The sequence below is a fragment of the Anoplopoma fimbria genome, chromosome 5 (genome assembly GCF_027596085.1).
Source record: "Anoplopoma fimbria isolate UVic2021 breed Golden Eagle Sablefish chromosome 5, Afim_UVic_2022, whole genome shotgun sequence".
Taxonomy (NCBI): Eukaryota; Metazoa; Chordata; class Actinopteri; order Perciformes; family Anoplopomatidae; genus Anoplopoma; species Anoplopoma fimbria.
The window spans coordinates 18771117-18788927 of record NC_072453.1 but is presented as its reverse complement, the minus strand read 5'-3'; the positions used below and the strand labels follow the sequence as shown (position 1 = coordinate 18788927).

Below are 17811 nucleotides of genomic sequence, written 5' to 3'. Positions count from 1 at the left end.
TGTGTGTGTGTGTGTGTGTGTGTGTGTGTGTGTGTGTGTGTGTGTGTGTGTGTGTGTGTGTGTGTGTGTGTGTGTGTGTGTGTGTGTGTGTGTGTGTGTGTGTGTGTGTGTGTGTGTGTGTGTGTGTGTGTGTGTGTGTGTGTGTGTGTGTGTGTGTGTGTGTGTGTGTGTGTGTGTGTGTGTGTGTGTGTGTGTGTGTGTGTGTGTGTGTGTGTGTGTGTGTGTGTGTGTGTGTGTGTGTGTGTGTGTGTGTGTGTGTGTGTGTGTGTGTGTGTGTGTGTGTGTGTGTGTGTGTGTGTGTGTGTGTGTGTGTGTGTGTGTGTGTGTGTGTGTGTGTGTGTGTGTGTGTGTGTGTGTGTGTGTGTGTGTGTGTGTGTGTGTGTGTGTGTGTGTGTGTGTGTGTGTGTGTGTGTGTGTGTGTGTGTGTGTGTGTGTGTGTGTGTGTGTGTGTGTGTGTGTGTGTGTGTGTGTGTGTGTGTGTGTGTGTGTGTGTGTGTGTCTTCCTGCACGCCCTGTCCAGCCGGTTTAACAGGTTTTTGTTTTGAGTCATGACAGAGGAGGAGTTCTAACCTGAGGCTGAAGGTCAGACATATTTCTGACTGGAAAAAAGTTTTTGACTTTGAAAACAAAGAGCTGACAATACAAGAAAAGAAAAGAAAAGAATGAATGGATTATTTGGGGATAATAAGGGCTACAGGTTTCCTGTTTGTTTAGTTCTTCCGGGATGTTTAATCATTAATCTATCCAATATGTATTTCATATGTAGTTACTTAGACTTTACATTTATTCCTGTTCCTGCTGCTGTGTCCTTCTGCTCATTACAGAGGAGAACATTGTGCTTTTACATGTATTTGACAGCAGAGGTTAAGAATAATTAATTAATAATTAATAATAATGTAATATACTTTGGTCTGTACTTACTGAAGTTTGACAGCATGGACTGAATATAATGGCGTTTGTAGTTATTACTTTCACCACTGGGGGCGCTCGAGACCACATTTCCACAATATGTGTAAGAAAAAAAACAATTGAAAAAAAAGTATTTTATTGATAAGTGACCACCAGACTTCTGCACAGTGCTTCTTCACTTACACCATCATGTGTTCATCCAGCTCTCACTCCCTTCATATCTATCAATAAATAAGTATTTACAACCATTAGCAAATAAAAAGCAAAGAGAAGTTACAATCATTAGAGATGCTGTCTGAGTCTATCAGTAACATACAGCGAATGCGACAGCCGCAGATCAATGCCGTGGCATGAAAAGCTGATAGATAGATGAGGACTAAGTGATAGTCTGAGCCTTTGTCCATCCGGGGAGATCAGTTAGTCACTTGGTTTCTCTCAGTCGTTTCAGGAATTTCTGAAATGAATTTCTGAAATCTCTGGTGGGTTGTTGAAGAGTTATTCTGAATGTCCCAAGAAAATACTTCAGTTATCTGAGGAAGAAGTAAAGAAAAACAGGTCACAGTATCAGAGGACAGAGGCTCACTGCTCAGAAACACTTTATACTTCTACTCCACTACAATTCAGATATAACAGGTTTTATATTTATTGGTAATTATATGTTTCTTGTTCAAATAGTTTGGCTTCATATAGTCATATTATACTCTGTAATAATGTGAACTTCTAACATTATTTAGGTGGAGGCCTAAAATAATCCCAGTGGCTTTTCTTTGTCTTCCTGCAGCGTATTTTATTTGTTATCTCTGACTTAAAGTCTTTGTGTCTATTTGGATACGAGTTGACATGAGTTTCCCTTCTAAACTTCTCATAAGTTTAATTTAAATAACTTATTTAAATAACAGTTTAAGGCCCAAAGAGTTGATATTATACAGTGTTACACAAAAAGCAAATATTGGAGAAAATGTATAAAAATGATATAAATGTGTGTAGAAATGTTATTTTAATAGGATAATGCATAATGCGTTCCCTTTGTAATGAAGTATGTTTACACCGTTGTATTGGTGATTGTACTTAACTAAGGGGTCTGAGTACTTCTCAGAACTTCTCAGTACTTCTCAGAACTTCTCAGAACTTCTCAGAACTTCTCAGAACTTCTCAGAACTTCTCAGAACTTCTCAGAACTTCTCAGAGGTCCTGACAGGGTTTCTTACCTCTGCACTCATATCTGAGGTCTGAGAAGAGGACGTGTTCCTGAGAGAAGACAAACAGTCCCAGTCGGCCTCCAGCCAGCGTGTGGTCGTACACGGCCCCCGAGTCCGACAGGATCTCCCTGCCCTCGTACACCACCACCCTGCAACACCACCATGTAGATAACTTTTATAAACATTCTAACTCACGTACGTTTTGTTTTTCTTCATGTATTTATTCCTGAACAAAAGAGGACATGACGTCAGAGAGCAGGTACAACAGAGCATCAATGAGAGTTTGTCCTTCACAAACAAAGAGCAGGAACTCTTTTCATTCTCACATTCAATGAGCGTACAGTCGCACAGTCCTTCTGCAATCACTTAGTACCCAGAATGCAACACAGCCTTGCTTGCATCTCCTGAGACAGACTTCTTTAAGAATATGTTTCTATCGTTTGACAAACTGGGAACGTCACAGTTTTCTTCTCTTTTCTCTCGTTTGTGTCGGCTTTTAAACCTCATTGCAGCACTGATGAAGTGGTTTTCTACACCTCACATGAACAACACAAAGCACAGAGATCTTTATTTTTTATTTTATGAGTCCATTAATGTGACGAAATAGAAGAAGATGTTGCAGGTTGAGGAGAACCGGATACAACAAAGAAAGTAAAATTCGCCGTTATTATAAAATACCTCTTGTTGATTGATGATATCCTCGAGCACAAACACATCTGTAAGTGATTTTTGTTCTCCCAAAACAAAAATCACTTACAGATGTGTGGCCCATAATTAGATTTTCAGTTATTTTAGAAGTTATTTCGCAGATTGCTGCTCCGCTAAATAAACTACATAAGCTGAACGGGACGTGACTGAGTCCCAAATGTTGTCTTTGCATGTTTGTTCCATTTCAGATATATATCACATTTACTGTACAGAGCTGCTGGATGTTTTTAGGCTTTATACTTTAGTGTTTTAGAGATTAAACACTTACAGGAAATCCTGGTTTAATAATCATCCTACCAGCGGGTTGAGGATGCTGCACATCCAAGAGGTATACTTTGTGTAATATCTCATGACAATAATTACATAACAAAACATATTCTGAGAAGAAATCTGCTTTGTTATGATGTTTGTTCCTTAAAATAGTTTATTCACCGAGGACTCCAGTCGGTAATGTTGAATGTTAAATATATTTGTTTGTTTTTACTAAGACAGCTTCATCTGTTAGAAGAAGTAAAAACATACTGATCTGAAAAGTCTGCATTTAAAATCAGTAATGTGAGTTTCACAAACTACACACAGGCATGATGTTCACAAATGAAAAAATGTAAATAAAAATGTAAAGGTTGCTGTGAATGTAGAGGCCCTTTCACTTAGGAGGAGCTGTTGTTCCTCTAAAAAGAAAAAGTTATTTCTGCACAAATGCTGGATATTCTTGAGCTATTCTCATTCAGGAAAGTTCCCCAAATAACTCTGACCCCTGTTAGATCCTCCAGTGATAACAAAGGACTCCATATGATGCTGTCTGTGTACCTGATGAACCCCGTCTTGGGTCTGTGGATGAGGTGCATGCGGTAGGCGGTGAAGTCCTTCCACCCAATTTTATTAGGATCGTGCCACAATGTCCTGACCTGAAACAGACACACACACAGATGTCAGAGGGAGAGAGAAGGTTGTGCATAAGTATCTGATATTTACAGAGCTGGTGTTAAAGATGTTTATCTGTTCAAACAAGACGTTTATTGTGATTTATGACAAGCAGAATATAAGAGCCAACGTGATTCATGCCTGGTGTCTGGTGTTCCCCGTGTGCCACAGGGCATTACGTAGAAACTCTCCTGGTCCTGTGCTGGAGTTGACCAGTTTAACAGAGACTCCCGCGGTGCCAAAAGCTTTGGACGGCTTTTTCTCCCAGTAGGCCTGAGACACCTGCTCTCATGGAGAGACAGAAAGAAGGTGGAGGATAAAAGTGATGAGGGTGAAGCTGACGTTTGTACACAGCGGAGGAACGTAACAGCACACACAAAAGTTTGAAAGTCTTTTTCATTTTATGTCTTTTTAGCTGGTGAGAACTGAAACATAAATAGTTTAAGTGCAGAGAAGAGAAATATTAAGGAGATTATGATCAAAGAGATATTTGAAGATGTTTAAAGATGGATGGAATTCATTAGTGAAGCTACAATAAGAGTTGTTATTATTATTTTATTTTATTTAAAGATATTGTCACATTTTGGTCAACAAATGACTCCTATACATGTAAATAACTACTAATAAAATAAAGATAAAATATATGCAAAATATTAGAATAGATAACAAAAAAACACAAATATATATTCCTACATTACTCTGCAATATCTAATCTTATTTATGAGCAAAACATTTTATTCTCAGACGCATAAAGAGTGTGTTTGTGATGTGCTTCACGTCAACCTCATTAACAATGCATCCTTAGTAGTCTCCACAACGTGCACATATTTCTCAGTCCTGTCATATGAAGACACTTTCTCAGTTTCTCTTGATGATGTGTTTCATCACCTTTATACTGATCTGAATACAGTATCTGAGAACAAATAGCCTCATGCAGAGCTCAAACTTGGTCATGTTGTTTCTATACGTTCATGAACCTTAAACGTATCATGTATGTGAAAGGCTGCATTCAAAGCTCACCTGCTTCCACATGACAACGTAGAAGCGTCGACTGGACTGGTAGGCGAACACGATGCCTGCGTAGTCGTCATCTCGGTTGGTATTCACATAAAAGGTCACACTGAAGTCCACTGCACTGAACCTGTCATATCCTGTTTAAACAAAAGAATATTCATATTAATATATAATACTTTTTAAGGGGTTAAGTGTTCTTTTTTTCTCTCACCTAAAGCGATGCCAGGGTCCGAGTTGGCCGTCTGCAGCAGCTCGGTGCCCTGGCTGCGGATCACCCAGAGAGGGTCAGACTGCGTGGTGCCTTTAGGGTCCAACAGAACAACCTGAAACCTCCTGAAGTCTGTAGACCCGATGTCCTGGTTCAGAGGACACGGATCCAGCGCATCCGGAATACTGTCGTTGTCAAAGTCATCAAAGCATGCATCTCCACTCCCATCACCTACAGGAGAGAGGAATGAGTAGAGATGAGATTCCTCAGAGGAGAAAAGGACTGGAAGAGGTCATGTGCAAATGTGAGACACTCCTGCTTTATGGTGGAGAGATTAAAGAATATTTGACTCAGGATTAATCACAAGACTGAGAGCCACAACCTGTTTATGCTGATTTCCAACACTAACATGACCTAGATCACTGGAAACATACTGGACTGATTTTACTGCATGGCTGCAAAATACATCTGCAGCAAATCGTTCACAACGTTCCCATGTGGCAGCAAATGTATCAACATGTGTTCACATCTGTATCATGGTCACATCTGTAGAGATATTCTGAGTTCTGCTGATTGACTTTTGTTTGTTTTGTGAAAACACATGTCTCATCTAAAATGTAGAATAAACAGGAGAAACCCGACCGTCAGAGTCCAGCTGGTCCCTGTTGGGCACTAGTCTGCAGTTGTCCCGGTCGTCGGGGATACCGTCGTTGTCGTCGTCATGGTCACAGACGTCCCCCTTCCCGTCCTTGTCGTGGTCGGCCTGGTTGCTATTGGCAATGTAGGGACAGTTGTCCAGAGAGTTTTGGTGTCCGTCCTCATCGATGTCCTCGTTGTCGTCACACAGGTCCCCCACCAGGTCGCTGTCAGAGTCCAGCTGCAGACAAACACCAGATATGTTGAAAAGGTCTTAAATCACAGGTTTACCTCCACGACTCCCTGAACACACTTCCAAGATCTCCTTTACATGCATTTAAAAGAAATATCATCCATCCACCTGATTGATGGCTGGTGCCTCTAATAAATTGTTAGAATGGTTTTGTTGGATCCCCGGGGTAGAATATCCCCTCAGTCCAGATGTTCTTTGAGGCAACGCTGCCACTATCAGTAAGAGAAAAAGTGTTTTCTCCAGCAGCTGTGTGTGTGCTTTTAGGCGTTTGTGCGTTTGTTTGGGGACCTGCAGTGGGTTGTGCAGAAGGGGACAGTTGTCACACTGGTCTCCAACACCGTCCAGGTCAGTGTCCCTCTGGTCAGTGTTGTAGACTAAGGGACAGTTGTCCCGGTCATTCAGAACCTCTGGAGAGAGACACACACAGAGAGACACACACAGAGACACACACACAGAGACACACACACAGAGACACACACACAGAGAGACACACACAGAGACAGAGACACACACACAGAGACACACACAGAGACACACACACAGACACACACAGAGACACACACAGACACACACACAGACACAGAGACACACACAGAGACACACACACAGAGACACACACAGAGACACACACAGAGACACACACAGACACACACAGAGACACACACAGAGACACACACAGAGACACACACAGAGACACACACAGAGAGACACACACAGAGAGACACACACACAGAGAGACACACACAGAGACACACACAGAGACACACACAGAGACACACACAGAGAGACACACACAGAGACACACACAGAGAGACACACAGAGACACACACAGAGACACACACACAGAGACACACACAGACACACACAGAGACACACACAGAGACACACACAGAGACACACACAGAGACACACAGAGAGACACACACAGAGACACACACAGAGAGACACACAGAGACACACACAGAGACACACACACACAGAGAGACACACACAGAGACACACACAGAGACACACACAGAGACATATGTAATATTTATTATTGCATTCATATTTAAAGAGTAACTTAACACTTTGGACTGATCCTGGTCCTGTCCTGCTCATTACCGTATAACTTATTTTCCCTCTTCCAGAGAAACATCACATCATTCTGTCCTCTCGACCAAATCAAGTGCAGTTTGAATGGTAAACATCCATTCTGCCACTGTGGAGATATCAGGCTAAAGTCAGGAAGACTGTTATGACGGCGAATCTGAGGTTGTTGGTTTGAACATCAGAGGAGGGAAGCTATCGGTGTGTGATCTTAACATATTGACCCGGGGTAGAAAGCAATGCTGAGGACGTAAGACCTTTGAAAGATCTCCTGAATGCATCATATTCAGAGGATATTGAGCTTTGAACATTGATGTAGCAGTGTGATTTAAGTTCAACTGAGTGTTATAGTAATAATAGAAATACTGTTAATCAGTAGCTGACGTTAAGCAGCAGCTCAAAGGCTCTGGACACTCGGCCTCATGGTAGCTTTGGGTTTGAGGTTCAGCATCACATAAAGAAACTTCCTGTTCTAATGCATGTTCTGTATTTGTGAAGTTGGATAGCTAAAGCACCATGTACATTTGTATTTCTTTTATCTCTGCTAGATGGATACATAAAACATATATTTTCTCATGGATTCCCATGGAAAGTGAAAACATAACCGATAGATTGATGAATGTTGATTGATTTAATAAACACATGGAATCCTGTTTTTGGAAACATTGGAACTAATGTCTCTATCTTTAAATCAAAGTGGACCTCTGTGTTGGTGTCATCTTATTATTTATGGACCCATGTGATTAAAATAAGGTTGAGTTGAATTAGTTGATCTACTTTTCATTGCATATTGATGAAGTTCTCTAGTTGTAAAGGTGAGCTCCTGCTCCTACCGTCTCCGTCCATGTCGATGCTGCAGGCGTCTCCCTCCCCGTCGCCGTCCGTGTCGGCCTGCAGAGAGTTGCTCTCAAACGGGCAGTTATCACAGCGGTCCCCGACTGCGTCAGAGTCAGAGTCAAACTGCCTGGGGTTGTACACCAGGGGGCAGTTGTCCTGTGACACACACACACAGTAGTTCACACACACACACACACACACAGTAGTTACACACACACATACACACACACACACACACACACCACACAACACACACACACACACAGTACACACACACACACACACACACACAGTACACACACACACACACACACACACACACACACACACACACACACACACACACACAGTACACACACACACAGTACACACACACACACACACACACACACACACACACACACACACACACACGTTACACACACACACACACACACACACACACACACACACACACACACACAGTAGTTCACATACACACACACAGTACACACACACACACACACACACACACACACACACACACACACACACACACACACACACACAGTAGTTCACATACACACACACAGTAGTTCACATACACACACACACACACACACACACACACACACACACACACACACACACACACACACACACACACACACACACACACACACATTAGTTACACACACACACACACACACACACACACACACACACATTAGTTCACACACACACACACACACACATTAGTTCACACACACACACACACACACACACACACACACACACACACACACACACACACACACACACACACACATTAGTTCACACACACACACACAACACACACACACACACACACACACACACACATTAGTTCACACACACACACACACACACACACACACACACACACACATTAGTTCACATACACACACACATAGGGGATGTTAGTGTAATCGTTTTCAGTCATGACATCATCAGAGTGACTCCGTGTCTCACCCTCTCATCGATGATGTCATCGTTGTCATCATCGGTGTCACAGGCGTCTCCCTGTCCGTCCTTGTCCAGGTCTTCCTGTCCAGAGTTTGGTAGGGTGGGGCAATTATCCTGCAGCCAATCACAGCTCAGCTTAGTGAAACCCGTCCAATCAGAACACAGTCGAGGGTACATGTTTGTACCGTGTTACCTTCTGACAGTGATAGGTGGCGTTCTGCTTGCAGGTTAATCTGGAGTTGGGCCAGCCGTCCAGATCAGAGTCTTCTCCACACAGGAAGCCGTCGCCAGCGAAGCCCACAGCGCACACACACCTGTACAACGCCTCAGACGCCAGGCCCAGGTACACACACGCAGCGTTCCTGTGGCAGGTGTGTGTGTTGTCTTTGCAAGGATTGTATGGCTCGCACACCTACAACAACAACAAGTGATTCAAGGAGAGGAAAGGACTTCATATAAAAGAAAGAGAATATAACAGAGGAGCACACGTGCCTGCCTGGTTCTCCGGGCCTCCTGCAGTCCGAGGCCGTACGGCTGGGTGCCTCTGTAGCGAGGAGGACAGGGCCGACAGAAGAAGCCGGGGTCCGTGTTCACACACTCTGTGACACACACACTCTCCACCTCACACTGCAGAGACAGAAGGATGAACCACGCTCAGCATAGCAAACAAGAGCAGTGAACACAGAGGTGTGACAGCCGATGTGCACAGGATGTAGATTCTTTAGAGATGGACACTGTGTGGAGGTGATCCAGGGCTGAACTCTGACCCCATTATAGCCTTTACAACATGCACGATGAGAGACCGGAGAGAAACTACCAGCATCTAAAGAACACTTGTTGATGGTGGAGAATTTCCATTATTAGTATAATTGTGAATATCATCACAAGTGACTTTAAAAAAAGCATTTTTTATGGCTATCATGGTAGAGAAGTGCAAAATAGATTTCTATATATTTCTCTATAGTTTGCTATTTTATTTATATTCATGTTATTTATACAGGGGGACCTTATGAATCATGATTACCTTATTTACATTTTTTTTGTTTTTCACTTTAAAGGATGTTCACTAAAAAAAAAGAAATGTGTACTAACTGGGATTTAATAAAAACATATTTGTCTCTTTACAAAATGTTAAGTGATTTCAGTATGCTTCCATACATATTTTGAATTTTGCCAAGTAACCATCCTGGCTGTTAAAGTGACTGTATTGTAGATGTTGTCACACTTGTCCAGGGAGGTTAATAGTTAAACTGAGCACTGATCAGTGATTGGTTCTTACCTCGTTCTCATCTTCACAGTGAGTTCCGTTTCCGTTTAAACCCAACGGACAACGTCCACACTCCCATGATCCATCGCTGTGGGACGTGCACTCCACTCCAGGAAAACATGGATTTGAGAGCAAACATGTGTCTGGAAACGCACACAAATGTGCAAATAAAGGCAATGAGTACCTATAGGACACTAAGGTAAGGGTTAAGTCTACCTTTAGGACACTAAGGTAAGGGTTAAGTCTACCTATAGGACACTAAGGTAAGGGTTAAGTCTACCTATAGGACACTAAGGTAAGGGTTAAGTCTACCTTTAGGACACTAAGGTAAGGGTTAAGTCTAACTTTAGGACACTGAGGTGAGGGTTAAGTAGTCTACCTTTAGGACACTAAGGTAAGGGTTAAGTCTACCTTTAGGACACTAAGGTAAGGGTTAAGTCTACCTTTAGGACACTAAGGTAAGGGTTAAGTCTACCTTTAGGACACTAAGGTAAGGGTTAAGTCTACCTTTAGGACACTAAGGTAAGGGTTAAGTCTACCTTTAGGACACTAAGGTAAGGGTTAAGTCTACCTTTAGGACACTAAGGTAAGGGTTAAGTCACCTTTAGGACACCTTTAGGAGCGCTCGCTGTTCTGGAGTTCTCCCCGGAGAAGTTCTGGAGGGTCGACTCCATAGTTCTCTGGGAGCGCTCACGTGGGAATCGACAATAGGTAAGGGTTAAGTCTACCTTTAGTTAAGGTAAGGGTTAAGTCTACCTTTAGGACACTAAGGTAAGGGTTAAGTCTACCTTTAGGACACTAAGGTAAGGGTTAAGTCTACCTTTAGGACTACCTTTAGGATACTAAGGTAAGGGTTAAGTCTACCTTCAGGACACTAATGTAAGGGTTAAGTCTACCTTTAGGACACTAAGGTAAGGGTTAAGTCTACCTTTAGGACACTAAGGTAAGGTAGGACAGGGTTAAGTCTACCTATAGGACACTAAGGTAAGGGTTAAGTCTACCTTTAGGACACTAAGGTAAGGGTTAAGTCTACCTTTAGGACACTAAGGTAAGGGTTAAGTCTACCTTTAGGACACTAAGGTAAGGGTTAAGTCTACCTTTAGGACACTAAGGTAAGGGTTAAGTCTACCTTTAGGACACTAAGGTAAGGGTTAAGTCTACCTTTAGGACACTAAGGTAAGGGTTAAGTCTACCTTTAGGACACTAAGGTAAGGGTTAAGTCTACCTTTAGGACACTAAGGTAAGGGTTAAGTCTACCTTTAGGACACTAAGGTAAGGGTTAAGTCTAGGGTTAAGTCTATCTTAGGACACTAAGGTAAGGGTTAAGTCTACCTTTAGGACACTGAGGTAAGGGTTAAGTCTACCTTTAGGACACTAAGGTAAGGGTTAAGTCTAGGACACCTTTAGGACACTAAGGTAAGGTTAAGTCTAAGGTAAGGTAAGGGTTAAGTCTACCTTTAGGACACTAAGGTAAGGGTTAAGTCTACCTTTAGGACACTAAGGTAAGGGTTAAGTCTACCTTTAGGACACTAAGGTAAGGGTTAAGTCTACCTTTAGGACACTAAGGTAAGGGTTAAGTCTACCTTTAGGACACTAAGGTAAGGGTTAAGTCTACCTTTAGGACACTAAGGTAAGGGTTAAGTCTACCTTTAGGACACTAAGGTAAGGGTTAAGTCTACCTTTAGGACACTAAGGTAAGGGTTAAGTCTACCTTTAGGACACTAAGGTAAGGGTTAAGTCTACCTTTAGGACACTAAGGTAAGGGTTAAGTCTACCTTTAGGACACTAAGGTAAGGGTTAAGTCTACCTTTAGGACACTAAGGTAAGGGTTAAGGTAAGGGTTAAGTCTACCTTTAGGACACTAAGGTAAGGGTTAAGTCTACCTTTAGGACACTAAGGTAAGGGTTAAGTCTACCTTTAGGACACTAAGGTAAGGGTTAAGTCTACCTTTAGGACACTAAGGTAAGGGTTAAGTCTACCTTTAGGACACTAAGGTAAGGGTTAAGTCTACCTTTAGGACACTAAGGTAAGGGTTAAGTCTACCTTTAGGACACTAAGGTAAGGGTTAAGTCTACCTTTAGGACACTAAGGTAAGGGTTAAGTCTACCTTTAGGACACTAAGGTAAGGGTTAAGTCTACCTTTAGGACACTAAGGTAAGGGTTAAGTCTTTAGGACACTAAGGTAAGGGTTAAGTCTACCTTTAGGACACTAAGGTAAGGGTTAAGTCTACACTAAGGGTTAGGACACTAAGGTAAGGGTTAAGTCTACCTTTAGGACACTAAGGTAAGGGTTAAGTCTACCTTTAGGACACTAAGGTAAGGCTTAAGTCTACCTTTTGGACACTGAGGTAAGGGTTAAGTCTACCTTTAGGACACTAAGGTAAGGGTTAAGTCTACCTTTAGGACACTAAGGTAAGGGTTAAGTCTACCTTTAGGACACTAAGGTAAGGGTTAAGTCTACCTTTAGGACACTAAGGTAAGGGTTAAGTCTACCTTTAGGACACTAAGGTAAGGGTTAAGTCTACCTTTAGGACACTAAGGTAAGGGTTAAGTCTACCTTTAGGACACTAAGGTAAGGGTTAAGTCTACCTTTAGGACACTAAGGTAAGGGTTAAGTCTACCTTTAGGACACTAAGGTAAGGGTTAAGTCTACCTTTAGGACACTAAGGTAAGGGTTAAGTCTACCTTTAGGACACTAAGGTAAGGGTTAAGTCTACCTTTAGGACACTAAGGTAAGGGTTAAGTCTACCTTTAGGACACTAAGGTAAGGGTTAAGTCTACCTTTAGGACACTAAGGTAAGGGTTAAGTCTACCTTTAGGACACTAAGGTAAGGGTTAAGTCTACCTTTAGGACACTAAGGTAAGGGTTAAGTCTACCTTTAGGACACTAAGGTAAGGGTTAAGTCTACCTTTAGGACACTAAGGTAAGGGTTAAGTCTACCTTTAGGACACTAAGGTAAGGGTTAAGACACTAATGTAAGGGTTAAGAATCTACCTTTAGGACACTAAGGTAAGGGTTAAGTCTACCTTTAGGACACTAAGGTAAGGGTTAAGTCTACCTTTAGGACACTAAGGTAAGGGTTAAGTCTTTAGGACACTAAGGTAAGGGTTAAGTCTACCTTTAGGACACTAAGGTAAGGGTTAAGTCTACCTTTAGGACACTAAGGTAAGGGTTAAGTCTACCTTTAGGACACTAAGGTAAGGGTTAAGTCTACACTAAGGTAAGGGTTAAGTTACCTTTAGGACACTAAGGTAAGGGTTAAGTCTACCTTTAGGACACTAAGGTAAGGGTTAAGTCTACCTTTAGGACACTAAGGTAGGACACTAAGGACACTAGGTAAGGGTTAAGTCTACCTTTAGGACACTAAGGTAAGGGTTAAGTCTACCTTTAGGACACTAAGGTAAGGGTTAAGTCTACCTTTAGGACACTAGGACAAGGTAAGGGTTAAGTCTACCTTTAGGACACTAAGGTAAGGGTTAAGTCTACCTTTAGGACACTAAGGTAAGGGTTAAGTCTACCTTTAGGACACTAAGGTAAGGGTTAAGTCTACCTTTAGGACACTGAGGGTTAAGTCTACCTTTAGGACACTAAGGTAAGGGTTAAGTCTACCTTTAGGACACTAAGGTAAGGGTTAAGTCTACCTTTAGGACACTAAGGTAAGGGTTAAGTCTCTTTAGGACCTTTAGGACACTAAGGTAAGGGTTAAGTCTACCTTTAGGACACTAAGGTAAGGGTTAAGTCTACCTTTAGGACACTAAGGTAAGGGTTAAGTCTACCTTTAGGACACTGAAGGTTAAGTCTACCTTTAGGACAGTAAGGGTTAAGTCTACCTTTAGGACACTAAGGTAAGGGTTAAGTCTACCTTCAGGACACTAATGTAAGGGTTAAGTCTACCTTTAGGACACTAAGGTAAGGGTTAAGTCTACCTTTAGGACACTAAGGTAAGGGTTAAGTCTACCTTTAGGACAGGGCTGTTTGTTGCATGCTTCATAGTCCACAGCGTCTCCAGCACAAGGCCTCCCACTGTGCTGAGGGGGGGGGTTCAAACACTCCCTCTGGCGGCTGGTAAGCCCCCCCCCACAGGACTCTGAGCACGCTGACCACTCGGTCCAGCTGGTCCAGCCTCCAGCCACTACACACAGAACACAGTGTTAAGCTGTGAGCCAGCTCGGTGCTGCAGTGTGTGTGTGCGTGCTCACACTCACCGGGGCAGAGTGTGTTGTTGCACGGCTGTGTCTCCCCGGCGCTGCCCGTGCACCCTCTGCCCCCCTTCTGTGGCGGAGGGCTGTTGCAGAGACGGACCCGTGTGATGCTGCCGTCTCCACACGAGGTGGTACACGCAGACCACGGAGACCAGAGGCCCCAGCCCCCGTCAGGACGAGCTGCACGTGTAGAAAGAAGCACATGGAGATTGTAAAAAGTTGTTTTTGTACAGAAGCCTGGAAAAGTCTCCACACAGACCACCACCACCACCACCACCACCACCACCACCTCCACACTGTGCACACAACAATGTGTTTCCAATCAGGATTCCAATCTCTGAAATCCATTCAATTTGTTCCATCCGACCGGCCAATCAATCACCAAAAAAACAAGAAACTGGGCTGAAGACATGTGACAGATGAGACATGGAGCGATGTCCTACCCCTACGCTCACACTTCATCGGCATGCAGCTGCGGGTTTGGACCGACGGGCCGGCACAGGGCGGCTTGATGCCGTTGCAGGATCGGCCCCTCTGCTGCCCTCCACGTCCACAGGTGACCGAACAGTGGGTCCACTCAGACCACGGGGACCAGCCGTTTTCATCGTCTTTGAGACATGCACACACACATACACTGTCTTTATACCTGTGAATGTTGTGATCTCTACACACGCTTTCAGCTCTGAATCACAGCTGCAGACAAACCAGACTCACCCAGACAGAGCGGACAGCACTCTCCATCGATGAAGGACGGATAGATGCAGGACACAGGAGGACAGGACACCTGCTGACACGCCACCTTTCCATCCTGCTCAAGGTGAGAAACATACGCACTCATACATTCAGCTTTATAACAACAGTATCTGTCAAACCGTGCAGTTTGAGCCAGATGTGTTGCTAAATGCCAGTCCTTGCAGATTAATGATGAGTGGAATGCTGTCATTGCTCATAGTTTGGCTTCTCCCTCAATCCATCCTGGAAAAAACGCATGATATTTCATGAAGAGAAACAGACATGAAACAGAGCGGAGGATGAAGCAAGCAAGAAATATCAGACTGGGAATAAATGAAACCACATTGGATAAAGTTAAATTTATGGTAAGTATCTACAAACTGGTTCGATTTGAAAGGAAATGTGGAAAAAAATATGCTCATTCTGTTTTTTATGCCAAGAGTTAGATCTGATACCGTTCTGGAGGGTGGGATCAATCTTCTCATTAATATTAGAGCCAGAGGATTCTTTGGCTTTTTTTGTTGCAGGATTTTAAAAGTCAAAGTCAAAAGAGCATTTCAGCAGTGTAGTACACATCCAGAGATATCATATCTTTAAATATGTAAAACTAAATAACAGACTCGAACTTGAGCCAGACTCAATACACAAAGAGGACCTGAGACTTGATCCGACATAATGCAGGTCTGTTGTCCATCAACCAGACTTGCATGTCGCTCTCCCAGGAAACGCCTCACTGCTCATGTTCTAGAGAGTAACAGGTGTTCAACACTGACCTGACAAACGCAGGAGGTGCAGCTGTCCACCTCCCAGTCCTCTCCCTGCTCGTACACCCGTCCGTCCTGCATACACCAGACCTCCCCGTCTCTGAACCGACCACTGGCATCATCCTGGCCACCGAGGTCACTGCTGCTGCTGCTACTGCTGCTGCTGTTGCTGCCGTTGCCATTGCTGTCGTTGCCATTGCTGCCGTTGCCATTGCTGCTGCTGCCGTTGCCATTGCTGCCGTTGCCATTGCTGCCGTTGCCATTGCTGCCGTTGCCATTGCTGCCGCTGCCATTGCTGCCGTTGCCATTGCTGCCGTTGCCATTGCTGCCGCTGCCATTGCTGCCGTTGCCATTGCTGCCGTTGCCATTGCTGCTGCTGCCGTTGCCATTGCTGCCGTTGCCATTGCTGTTGCTCCTGTTGCCATTGCTGCTGCTGCTGCCGTTGCCATTGGTGCTGCTGCCTTTGCTGCTGCTGCCCTTGCCGTTGCTGCTGTTGCTGTTGCTGTTGTTGTTGCTGTTCCCATTGCCATTGCCATTGGTGTTGCTGCTGCCGTCGCCGTTGCTGCTGCTGCTGCTCCTGTTGCTGTTGCTGTTGCTGCCATTGTTGCTGCTGCTCCTGTTGCTGTTGCTCCTGTTGCCTTTGCCGTTGCCATTGCCGTTGCCGTTGCCGTTGCTGTTGCTGTTGCTCCTGTTGCTGCTGCTCCTGTTGCTGTTGCTCCTGTTGCCATTGCCGTTGCCATTGCCGTTGCCGTTGCTGTTGCTGTTGCCGTTGCTGTTGCTGTTGCCGTTGCTGTTGCTCCTGTTGCTGCTGCTCCTGTTGCTGTTGCTCCTGTTGCTGTTCCCGTTTCTGCTGTTGTTGCTCAGCTCGGCCAAAGATATCCTCATCTCCTCATTTTCTTTCGACTGAGAATCCAAAAAACATAAAATCCATTATCAGAACTTCCTTCTAAAGCTTCTATATTTTAGTTGGTACTGTTTTCACCAGTTCAGTTTGTGTGTCATCATGGTAAATGTGGTCCTGGAGACCACTACTGCAGTGGGACTACCACAGAACTGGTTTTGAGTACTCAGCCAGGTCTTTCTGTCCATGGCCCAAGGGTAACACCCTTGGGCCATTTTGGTGTGGGAGCTGGTTTGGTTTGGTCTCTAGTTAATCATGATTGTGCCTGTATTAGTACTCAGAGATCTGCTGTATGTGAGCAGACTGGCAGCTGAGAGGATTTACAGCCAACGTTTTAAGTCTGATGGTTTTCTTTCTGCATGTTTTTTCCCCTAAGAAGTCACCAGGACATTTACCACAAACCTCAGGGCTTCCTGCCAGAAGAAAAGGATGTTGCTGCTTGTTCCATTTGCTCTGAAGAAGAGCTACTCTCTGTTGGTTTTGTCACACAAATTTCCAATAAAACTCAACCCTGTCAAATACAATTTAAAGCACATTGCAGACACTGGCAGACTTACACAGTGTTGACTGTAATTGTTTATTCAATAAATAAAAATGAGTCACAAATATTTTTTAACAATGCTTTACTGATGATAAAATGATCACTTTCATTTGTTTAAAAATCTTCTTCAAAGGAAAGAAACACATTTTATTTTGTAACATTTTTGTTTTTCAGCTAAAATCTAATTCCCTGGTCATGCCATATCAAAATAAACGTAGCATCAGAGAGGTAAAAACAGCAACAACAGCCACCATGCAGATGATAAATGTGCATTCACGTGTGTGTGTGTGTGTGTGTGTGTGTGTGTGTGTGTGTGTGTGTGTGTGTGTGTGTGTGTGTGTGTCTTACTACTCTCTCCAGGTCTTCAAGCAGGTTGCTGGTCACAATACGCAGGCCCTGGATCTCAGTGAGCAAGCCCACCAGCTCCTCGCATGGATGACGACACACTTCTGACGACACATTGTGGACCTTTGCACCACCTACACCTGTAGAGGAGGCACAAGCAGGTGTGTGGTAGGTTGATACTTAAGTTATGGATGAGAAGAAGAAGAGGTGAGGAAACAGTTTCTCTGCATATGTTTGAATGCAGTGTGTGGTACCTGTGCACACAGCTGCTGCAGAGAGGAATATCAAAAGCCAGG

At 43.7% G+C, this 17811-nt stretch overlaps 2 protein-coding genes across 2 annotated transcripts in view; one reads left to right on the top strand and one right to left on the bottom strand.

Annotated features, from left to right (window-relative positions):
- Positions 1-1431: 1431 nt before the first annotated feature.
- On the bottom strand, positions 1432-15070 carry LOC129091841 (thrombospondin-2-like). The gene is made up of 17 exons (XM_054599536.1): positions 14947-15070; positions 14690-14840; positions 14464-14528; positions 14236-14412; positions 10042-10172; positions 9255-9389; positions 8956-9174; positions 8769-8876; positions 7775-7901; positions 6140-6258; positions 5605-5839; positions 4966-5193; positions 4761-4891; positions 3882-4022; positions 3627-3724; positions 2118-2257; positions 1432-1439 (listed from the first exon to the last, which is right to left on the bottom strand). Exons 1-17 carry the CDS (start codon positions 15068-15070, stop codon positions 1432-1434), a joined length of 2337 nt encoding a protein of 778 aa, XP_054455511.1.
- Positions 15071-15396: 326 nt separating this feature from the next.
- The window catches only part of psme4b (proteasome activator subunit 4b), a 37209-nt gene continuing 34794 nt past the window's right edge, over positions 15397-17811 (top strand). Inside the window, exon 1 of the mRNA XM_054598290.1 lies at positions 15397-15422. Within this exon, the coding sequence (XP_054454265.1) occupies positions 15397-15422 (26 nt within the window). The remainder of the gene's footprint in view (positions 15423-17811) is intronic.

Coding starts and splice junctions, on each gene's coding strand:
- LOC129091841 (XM_054599536.1), bottom strand. CDS start 15,070: ATGAGTGCGTATGTTTCTCACCTTGAGCAGGATGGAAAGGTGGCGTGT. Junction 7,902..8,768: donor ATGACATCATCGATGAGAGG/GTGAGACACGGA, acceptor AACCCCAGGCAG/TTTGACTCTGACTCTGACGC. Junction 6,259..7,774: donor CATCGACATGGACGGAGACG/GTAGGAGCAGGA, acceptor GTCTCTCTCCAG/AGGTTCTGAATGACCGGGAC.